The sequence below is a fragment of the Hydra vulgaris genome, chromosome 04 (genome assembly GCF_038396675.1).
Source record: "Hydra vulgaris chromosome 04, alternate assembly HydraT2T_AEP".
Lineage (NCBI taxonomy): Eukaryota > Metazoa > Cnidaria > Hydrozoa > Anthoathecata > Hydridae > Hydra > Hydra vulgaris.
Genome location: NC_088923.1, coordinates 37,308,731 through 37,320,000, shown reverse-complemented (window position 1 = coordinate 37,320,000; position 11,270 = coordinate 37,308,731). Strand labels below are relative to the sequence as shown.

General features: G+C 26.5%; 1 protein-coding gene across 9 annotated transcripts in view; it reads left to right on the top strand.

Moving 5' to 3' along the window:
• Nucleotides 1-11,270, top strand: part of LOC100203132 (uncharacterized) — a 57,520-nt gene that overhangs the window by 15,488 nt on the left and 30,762 nt on the right. For 5 of the 9 annotated variants that reach the window (XM_065796222.1, XM_065796224.1, XM_065796226.1 and 2 more), the window contains 9 exons: nucleotides 78-188; nucleotides 6,155-6,265; nucleotides 6,847-6,957; nucleotides 7,078-7,209; nucleotides 7,551-7,661; nucleotides 7,989-8,099; nucleotides 8,527-8,637; nucleotides 8,728-8,835; nucleotides 9,117-9,233. In XM_065796222.1, coding sequence (XP_065652294.1) covers nucleotides 78-188; nucleotides 6,155-6,265; nucleotides 6,847-6,957; nucleotides 7,078-7,209; nucleotides 7,551-7,661; nucleotides 7,989-8,099; nucleotides 8,527-8,637; nucleotides 8,728-8,835; nucleotides 9,117-9,233 — 1,023 coding nt within the window. The remainder of the gene's footprint in view (nucleotides 1-77; nucleotides 189-6,154; nucleotides 6,266-6,846; nucleotides 6,958-7,077; nucleotides 7,210-7,550; nucleotides 7,662-7,988; nucleotides 8,100-8,526; nucleotides 8,638-8,727; nucleotides 8,836-9,116; nucleotides 9,234-11,270) is intronic. The other 4 variants (XM_065796225.1, XM_065796223.1, XM_065796228.1 and 1 more) reach the window with 1 other exon arrangement.

Genomic DNA, 11,270 nt, shown 5'->3' with positions numbered 1-11,270 from the left:
AAAAATTGTTTTTTCGATTAGAAAGTTAATACTAATTAATACTAATTAAAAATACTAATTACTAATTACTTCACAAGAACACACACAGTGTAATGAAGATACCTGTTTACATGGAGGTGTTTGCATAGAACAAATAGGAGGTTTCAAATGTAAGTGCGATAATGGTTACAAAGGACAACGTTGTGAAGGTTTGTTTTATATTGTAAATTATAGTATACTCTAGTTATATTATAAAATAATTCTTATTACCAGTTTATAGGTGCTTATTTGTAAAATATTAACAAAATATTAAAAAAAATACAATTAATTAAACAATTAAATATTAACAAAACTAAACAATAGTTAAAATTTTAACGAAAATTTTTTTTACTATTTATTGCTTCAAATTTAAATGTAAGCTGAAAGCGTTTTTTGTTTTAGTTGTTTTTTTGTTTATGAAAATTAAAAAATTTTATACCCATACTACTGTTACTAATACTTTGCAACCTTGTTATAATACATAACACATACATAATACATAAACTGTTGTTAATACTTTTGTGCTTATTTTTTAAAACAAATGCCACAAAGTACAATTGGTACAAAAAGTATACCGGTTCAAAAATTGCATTTATATTTTTGTTGTAATATCTTAATAATAAATACACTTAAATGTACACTTTTCATCACTTTTGGAAAACAGGATTTTCCCTCTCAATATTTTGTTGTGATATCTGCTCATATGCCTGTTGTAGAAATTGGGTAAAATCACTCCAAACATTTGTACTAAGTTATGTCATTGTTAATAAATTTTACCAAATTTGTACAGGTTTTTTTTTATTGTGAAAATGTTATATTAACTTATGAGGTTTCAAACAGAAACAAAAATGATTAAATGTCTTTTACAGACTTACTTATTATTTGCTGTTCAATGATTTTATTTGACTGAGGTTAATGAGGCATTTGATTAAAAAAAAGACCTGAAACCCTCAATTTATCAGTTTGGTTTGAACTTCGGGTTGATTTCGTTGAAATAAAAAGCAGCTTTTTTGAGATCATGTGTATAATTTTATGATATATTTTAAAAAACATAACTAATATTTATTTTCGACTTCCTATGTTTTTTTTTGTTGTTGTTGTTGAACAATCTTCTGAACATAGTAAAAAGCCATCTTTTTTGAGTGCTGGTGAAAACATTGAGAAAAACTAAAAGCTGAAAGTATCTTGTTTCACATGATCACATGAAAGTATCTTGTTTCACATGATCACATGAAAGTATCTTGTTTCACATGATCACACGACACACGAAAGTATCTTGTTTCACATGATCACATGAAAGTATCTTGTTTCACATGATCACATGAAAGTATCTTGTTTCACATGATCACATGAAAGTATCTTGTTTCACATGATCACACGAAAGTATCTTGTTTCACATGATCACATGAAAGTATCTTGTTTCACATGATCACATGAAAGTATCTTGTTTGCATCTTTTTCTTAACAGAAAGTTCACATGATCTTAAATATGATTCTTTGTCTGTTTTGTTGCTATTTGCCAAAGATAATATAACTAATATTTAAGTTGGTTTTTGCCGGCGATGTTACTTGGCAATTTGGTTTTGATGCAAGAAATAGAGTTGAGGTATGGTATCATCAATTTTTAGCATTTTTTCAGCTGATAAAGCTACTGATAGAAGGAGGAGCACATTGTTTTTCATTGATCATAAGAGCATGACAATCCAGACCATCAATTTATGGGTTTAATATTTTTTTAAAAAGGCAAGCGGAAAAAATAGAATTTGCACTACACAATTTTATCCAAATTTCATGTCACTTTGGAACAGCCTCCTAAATTTACTTACGTTTTTAAACAATGTGCTTAATATCTCAAAAAAAAAAAAAATATTTAAGGAAGGGAGGAGGGGAGAGGGGCAATCACTTTAATAGCCTCCCCCTATGTATCCCTTTAAATCTTCCTGCCATTGGGCTGGAGGATTTAAAGGGATTTTTTTTCTATTGCAGTGAGAAGCTCATGTCTTTATAGTTTTACTTAAAAACTTTTTTCAACAAAAAGTGTTTTTTATTAAAAGAGTATAGAGCTGTAGATTCTTTTATACCATTTTGGTATAACATATTAAAATAATAAATATATAAACTAACAAATAATTGTTTCGCCCAATATCAGGGCTCATCAGCATGTCTAGGAACATATTTCATTCCAGACATGGATAATCTGCAAAAGAAAAATTAATAATGGAAAAGAGAAAGACACAAATACAAATAGATTTATATACATAGTCAAATAAAAGGTTATATATTTTTATATTATAAGATTTTTAAAAAAAGTTAAACCAAGTTAAACCTTAACAAGAAAGAAGATTATTATTGATCAAATGAAAAGAAAGGTAACAGTTTTTGAAAACAACTACAGTAAAAAACTGGTTTAAATGGAACAAAAACCTAAGAAAATTATTAGGTTGATCATTTCTTTCTATCATTAAAAAATGATAGAAAGAAATTGCCAATGTCAGAAAGTGAAGGTCAGTGTTTGCCTGAACAAAGACCACTAATCATAAAGCTAATCCCAAACAAAAGTATGGGGTTATATATAACTTGTCTTGTTAAAGACACCTTTAATGTCTTGGTCTTCCAAGGGGTTTCCATGCATATTTTTTAGCTGTTATATGAAGAGAGATAATAATGGGCAAGATTTTATTAATATAAAGAAGTTGGTGTGTGTTAGAATAAGCAGCATAAACACTAATCATTGAAATGAAGTCGTCAAATTTTTATAGAAAATCTGTTAATAACATTATAAATACAAGAAACAATTTCTTGATAGGTATACATTAATGCAAAGTCAATCTTCTGCCATTGTTATTCTTGTATAACCTTTTAACAGACATATAACAGAAAAACTCCTCTCACATAAAGTATCCTTAAGCTGTATTAATATTATTAAATCCAGGAAGTAATATTGATTTAAGAGTTAGGGATATATTGTCAGGAATAGTTCCAGAGAAACTTTCCCAATATTTTCTCCAAAGAACTAGTTTCCATTCAACGCACTGATATTAGGGAAATCATCTATAAAAAAATTACAGAACATTTTAAACTGCTGCCTCCAACACATTTGGGTTTTAAGTCTTTTAAGAAAAGAAATCATAATAAATGAAATATTTGCTAACCCTTTATATGCAGCTACAGTTTCTGGCTTAAATCTTGTAGATATAGATATAAATACATGATCTATAAGAAGGATAGTAACAGTTCTTTTGAAGTATTTTGAAACAGACTCTGTTGGAACATTATAACAATTTTTTTGAATAAAACAGGTTCTTGGTTTCAAAACCAAAATGTCAGCTTTACTTGAAAGCAAACATTATGCTTCCTAGCAGCTATTTTGAAAACTAAATATATCATTTCTGATGGTAACAAATTTATTTTTAAGAGCTGTAATAAGGTGCAAACCGTCTAAGACATCAATAGTTTTTGATTGTAGTAACCAAGTAACAGGTAAAGTAAAATCAAAGACACATGTTGCAAAAAATAAAGTAAAGATAAATTGAAAAGTGCTAATAGATTTTTAAAAAGTTGAAGATTTATTTTGTGTGTCTTTTTTAACAAAACTCTCAGGGAGAGCCATGATACATAAAGCATAGAAAATTGATGAATAATGTTCAAGAAAAGTGTTTAAACCATCCATATGCTTAATCCATTTAATTCTACAAACATCCTTTAATTTTTCTGATGCGTTTGAGGTTCAAGGTCTAAAATACTAGCTTCTAAAAACTTCGTCTATTTTCTGAATAATTAGAAAAAACCTCTGAGACTAATTGGACATTACACGATTCACAAACAGATAAGTTCAGTCGATGGCTATGACAATGTGAATACAGAGCCTTTGAATTTAAAATTAGAACCTGAGCAGAAAGACCATTTATATACTCAGAGACAGAACTGGTTTCATCATATTTTTAACCCCAACAGTTTTTTATATCTAGATTCAAGTTGCTTACACAATTAACACAGATTAACTTATTGTATTAAAATATAATAAGATAATTATTTTTGAAGAAAAAGTAAAGTGACTTACCTAAGAGCAAAACAATGCTTTTTATTGTTTTTTAAGTAAGACAGGATACAAACTTCTGCACATATATTTCTTCTTATTGTGCATCAACAAAACGACTTAAAAGATCTTTATTAGTAACCAATTTGTTATTGTTATTAACAAGTTTATCCAATAAAGTTTCATAAAACATATTTACAAGATCATCAATTTACAAAATCCTCAAACAAGATCGTTAGTTTTTAATCTTTTTAGAACATCTTCAATTAAGTTATAGGCCATGCTAAGACATTTAAAAACTCTATATCACGATTCAAAGGAAATACTTTGTTGATAAAAGTATATTTGTAACCAATAAAAAAACTGATGCAAATGCAGCAAAGAATAGTTTACACTATGATTTTAAAAAAAAAAAATTTAAATGAATGAGATTGCTACTTTTAATAGCGTAAACCAATTACCTTACCAATTTTCTCATATCCTGCAAAGTATAGTTTACATTAGCCATTTTTATAAAACCAATTTTGCAACCTCTGCAAAGCATAGTTTTCACTGTGAACTTTTTCCTAATTGTATTTTTTAACAAAATATAACAAAAATATAAAGATCAATAATTAGTATTAGGCAGGTGTTAGACGTCATATTTATATATATATATTTTTTTACAGCATCACTTGCAGCACTTGGCAGGGTTTAAATCTGCCTCTGGCTACACTTGTGTACCAGTAAATGATGTGCTAGCAATAAAAGCATTTATCAAGTTATTATCCTAGCTAACTGTAGTTTGTTTCAGATTCATAGACAAATCATTGTTACAATTTGGCAAATAATCTGTTGTAAAACTAATTCCTGAAGTAATTCCAGTTACTTCTGGAAATTCTTTGTTAAAATCTTTTTGCAATCCTTTCTTCACTTTTATGTGCATCATTGGAAGTTGTTTTCTTTTTTGATCTTGAATGAATATAAATCAACAAAAAATTATCAGCACAAATAAATGTAAATTTGATCTTGGATGAATATACTAAACTTACTTTTAAACAGTAACATCTGAGACTTCCTGTTTTGTTCTGTTCTAATTCCTGTTCTGTTGCCAGCAGTCCTGGTTTCTATTCCAGGGCATACTGAATTATGATGATAAAAAATAGAACAAGAATTAAAGGGCATTTTAAACAAAGGTAAAAAAACCTGTATTCTTCTGCTTTTTATTTGTTTTTTTTATTTTTACTTAAAGTAGATATTTGAAAATTGAGTTAATAAAAAGTTCAAAAAGTAAATACAGAAAATAAAATATAGTGCAATCAAATAAAAAATAATAATTTAAACTTAACATATTCAATTCCTTTTACTTTGATATATTAGCAATTAAAAAAATCTTTAAAATACCATTTCTTTTGCAGTCATTTTATAGTCTTTTCTTTTTTAAAGTTGAGATTCTTTTTCTCATGGGAAAATTACTTGATTTAAATTGCGCATTTAGTTAATTTATTTAATAATAGCTTCTAATTAGTTAACAATGACATCAACATGTGTTGTTTTTTTATGTTGATTACAATGCAAAACTTTTAAGTTTTTGCAATAATTATAAAATGATCTTTTTTTGTGTGAGCACTTGAATAAGTGTATTAAATATTTTGAGTGTGCCGGCACGGATGAGTTTTAAAGCACCCTCTAAAAGGTGTGTATTTATTTGATTATCATCTTTTCTGTTCTTTCAAGATGTTTGACATCACCAATCTTCAATGTTTCACGCCAATACATTGTAACACTCTGGATGTATGTTGTGTAAAAACTTTCAATCTTGTGTAAAATTTTAGTCTTAAATGATACACCCCATGCTATTAAAACCACTTTATGCCTCTCCCGATTTCTAGCTGATCCAATTTCCAAGAAAACAAAACTTACACCTTAGATTGATGTATATATTGAAGGGACTTTAATTTGATATTGCTTGCTCACTGGATTTTAATATTTTTTTATTGATAATTTTCATATTTGAAATGTTGTCTCTAAAATTATTATTAATAATCATAAAATAGCTTTTATTTTTATTATTATAAAGTTAGCAGTTATTTTAATGATATTGTTGATATTGGCATTTAGAATATGATAAGTGTAAACCAAACCCCTGTCTCCATGGTGGCAGATGTTTAGATTTTGGAGATTTTTCAAAATGCGAGTGTAAAAAAGGTTTTAAAGGAAAGCAATGTGAAGGTATGAAAAACTAAACCTGTTAATTTTTTTGTTGCTGTTTTTATTTAACAATTTTTATTTGTTGTTTTTATTTTAGTGTGAATTGTTTCTCTTTATTTGAAATTCTTTTTATTTTTGTTTGAAATTCTGTTAGGCATTTATCAGGAATAAGCTGGTATTATAATTTAAAATAAATAATTTACTTTCAAAAGGTAAAAAAATATATAACAATATAATATCAACAATATAAATCAACAATATAAATCAAATATAAATCAACAAAGGACTAAAGATTGAAATTTTTTTTTAATTTTGCTTTTTTTTTTTTAATAAAAAGTTATAAAGCTCTTGTTTAATATCTTTGATAAAACCTCTAATGGATGAATTAATGTCACACTTATAAAAAAAACATGTTGTTTAATATGATAAAATTTTATTTAGATCTTTCTTAGTAATTCAAATTTTATTTGAGTAAATGTTATTACATATACATACTAGTCATAAAATGTTATATACTTTTTTTAATATCCTTTTAAAAGGTGCTAGAAATCTTATTCAACATATAAAACATTTTATAATTTGAATTTATAATTTAATTTTAGATATAGATTTTTGTGTGCCTAATCCATGTCAAAACAATGGTCAGTGTTTTGGATTTCCTGGTGGATTTCAATGTGAATGTCCTAAAGGTTTCAATGGAAAAACATGCCAACGTTAGAGTTTATAGTTGTTAATAAATAAATTGTTTATTAAATAAATAATAAATTATTTATTATTTATAAATAAATTATATTCACATTAATATGCTGTAATAAGTTTTTTTTAAAAACTAGATATGATTCATTGCCTGTCAAATCCATGTTTGAATGGTGGTGAATGCAATGAGGTTGGACCAACATTTGATAAACCACATGGATCATTTGTTTGTCAGTGTAAATCAGGATTTTCAGGCGATTCATGCCAAAGTAAGAATGTGTTTGTGCTTGACAAACTATAAATATAGGATAAAAATATTATATAAATAAATATATATATATATACATATATATATATATATATATATATATATATATATATATATATATATATATTTATATATACATACATATATATATATATATATATATAAATATATATATTTATATATACATATATATATATATATATATATATATATATATATATATATATATATATATATATATATATGTGTGTGTGTGTGTGTGTGTGTATGTGTGTGTGTATGTGTGTGCGTGTGTGTGTGTGTGTGACATAGACATGCTTTTTGATTGCTATTTAATTCTAGTTCAAGATTTCTGTCGTTTCTCATCTTGCATAAATGGTGGAACATGTTCTAATTCTAAAGATGGTTTTATATGTAATTGTCCTAAAAAATACCTTGGGAAAAATTGCGAAAGTAAGATTTAATCAAATCTTTTTTTTTTAATTTATTTAAATTCACCTCCCCAAGGCTACAAAGGCCACTACAGTCAAGGAGGCTACTTTAGTTGTGGTTACAACCCTCTTTCAACTCTATAACTCCAAAACACGAACCTTGACAAACAAGGCCGCTGTGAGGAGAAACAAGCGGAGCATGGTACTACTAGGGACGTGGTGGAGATCAAACTTGAAACTTCTTGCTTCTATGTTAAAATGTACAATACACCAATTGTATATGCAATCATGATTTTATTTACTATCTATAATAGATACGCAATCATTTGAGTAATCTATTAAATTTTAGAAATAAACTACTGCTTTGATGGTCCTTGTAAAAATGGCGCAAATTGTGTATCACGAGATGATCACTTCAATTGTGAATGTATGATTGGTTTTAAAGGATCTACATGTGAAGGTAAAATTAGTAGAGTGTCTAATCTCTTTAATTGTTCACTATTTTAGTTGTGTTTCTTTATGTATTGTTTAAGATTTATGTGTATTTGTTTTTTTCTATGTTTTCTTGATAAAAAATATATAAAAATATAATATATAAAAAATATTATTACCATTGTTCGTTTTGAACAATGGTAATAATAAAGTTTTAAATTAAAACAAGATTTTTGTCAATTAAAGGACTTTAAGATTTACAAATGAATAATTTTGGACATTTAATCACAAGATACCTAGCATTAATAATAATCATCATGATTCATACTTTATACAACTTCTCATGACTTTTTACATCTTTTTTTATGCAATTTCTCATGACTTTTTACATCTTTTTTTATGCAACTTCTCATAACCTTTTGCAACTTTTCTAACTTTACATACTTAATATTTAGAAATTGATTTTTGTGAGCCAAATCCATGTCAGAATCTTGGGGTTTGTTCATCTTCAAAGAGTGGCTTTACTTGTCAGTGCACTGAAGGCTTTAAAGGAATAACTTGCACAGGTTTTTTTTTTATTTTTATATTTTGTAATTTTTTTTCAGGTTAAAATAATATGAAATTTTTTTATTTTTATTTTAATTCTAATGTAATAGAAAGTGATCCTTGTTTTCCCAATCCTTGTATACATGGAAAATGCTCTGAGTTTGGTGGAAGTTATTCTTGCAGCTGCACACTTGGTTTTAAAGGATTGAATTGTGGTGGTAAAATATACTTATTACCTCTTCAGAAAAATATTTTTTTACTGTCTGATGGCTCTGATTATAAAAAATATATATATATTTAAAGTATACTTAGATAATTATAAAATATTATAAACTTATATAAATAAAGTTTTTATAAATTTATTTATATACTTTTTATGATAAGTTTATTCTTTCCCTGTTTTATATTTATGACATTTTAATAAAAGATAATATAATAATAAGAAAAAGGAAACATCAGATTTTTTTTATATCCACAAATGTTTTTCAAATTTATGTAGAAATTGCTCATTGCGAGCCAAACCCATGTTTTCATAATGGTGTCTGTCAAGAAATTAAAGGTGGAGTTGGTTTTGTGTGTCAATGTGTTAGTGGATACAAGGGTCAAATGTGCCAAAGTAAAAACTATTTTTAATTATTATTTGAAAATATAAGTTGTAATAGTATAATAATAATAATAATAATTTAATATAAGTTAAATATAACATAATTTAATATAACTAAATAATATAATTTAATAAACTAAAGAACTCAATGCTTAAAGTACTTTTGCCTAAAATGAACTAAAATTTTATATTGGTTTAATTGATTTAATGTCTTGTTTATTTTTTAAATTGTGCAATCTTTTCATTAAATATTTTTTATATACTTTTTTATATACTATACTTCAATACTTTAGTATAAAACTTGTAAAAAAACATGCATGACCAAAACTCACAAAGACACTTCAACCATCAATATTATAGTGCCTATATATATATATATATACATATATATATATATATACATATATATATATATATATATATATATATATATATATATATATATATATATATATATATATATATATATATATATATATATATATATATATATATATATATAACCATTGGGTTGTGTAAAGTTGGTTTGGTTACATATATACATATACATATATATATATATATATATATATATATATATATATATATATATATATATATATATATATATATATATATATATATATAAATATATATATATATATATATATATATTATATATATATATATGTAACCAATCCAACTTTACACAACACAATGGTTCTTCAAAAAATACACTAGACCTAATAATCAGCGAATTCGTTGATTGAATCAATGAGATCATCTTCTGTCCACCTCTAGAAAATAAATCACAAGGTCACTGCACTTTGTCCTGGCAGTCTCATTTGTCTAATGCTACTATCAGCAATAACCTCTCCAGATTTTCTAAATTTGCATTCAATAAAGGGTATAACAATGCATTTAATTATCATCTTTCCAATTTGGAATGGGAAAAACTTTTTGAAAATTTTGACACAAATGGATGCTACCAAATTTTTTGTAATATCTACAAGACCTGCTGCTAAAATTTCATCCCTTTCATTACTTTTAAAAAAACAAAATGCAAATTACCATGAATAACCTGTAAACTGTTATTCTTAATCAAACACAAGAGAAAGCTCTGGTTTCTCAGCGTTAACAGCAAATGGAAAACCATTCCTCTGGTTAATGAGTACAAACAAACTCGAAATCTGGTAAAGAAAACAACTCGTGATGCAGTCCGTATCTATGAAATTAATTTTTCTAATGACAAGAAAAACCCACCAAAAAATTTTCCTTATATTAATAGCAAACGCACTGTAAGCAACCAGATTGTGTCATTACAATCTATGACAGGTGAAATTAGTAACGACCAAGTTTTTATTGCCAACACACTAAACAAACAGTTTCAATCTGTCTTTACCATTGAACCTCACAATTAAACTTTACCTCTTTTTACTAAACAAACAGCTGTATCACTTCCTTACATCTCCTTTGATTATGAGTCAGTTCGAAGTCACCTCATTACTCTTGATGGTTATAAATCTATAGGTGAAGATCAGATAAGTCCTTACGTGCTTAAGGCATGCTCTAACATAATAGCAACTCCACTAGCCATGATCTACCAAAAATCAATGGAACAAGGCATGTTACCAAAGGCATGGCTTGTTGCAAATGTGAATCCTTTGTTCAAAGGAGGCTCTAAAATGTATCCAAACAATTACAGACTTATTTCCATTATTTCTGTGCCATGCAAAATAATGGAGAAAATAGTTAAAAATGAGATAATGCAGCATCTACTGTCTCAAAATCTTATATCAAATTGTCAGCATGGTTTCATTAATAAAAAATCTTGTGTTACTAATTTACTTGAGACTATGAATTTTTTGACCTACAATAAATCACGTAAGCTTCCTGTAGAAATTGTCTTACTAGATTTCGATAAGGCGTTTGACAAAGTTCCTCACACTAGACTGCTACAAAAGCAGAAATCCCATGGAATTGAAGGTAAAATTTTAAACTGGATTAAATTGTTTCTTTCAAATCGTACTCAATGTGTCCAACATGGAAATGTAACATTGGAATGAGAAA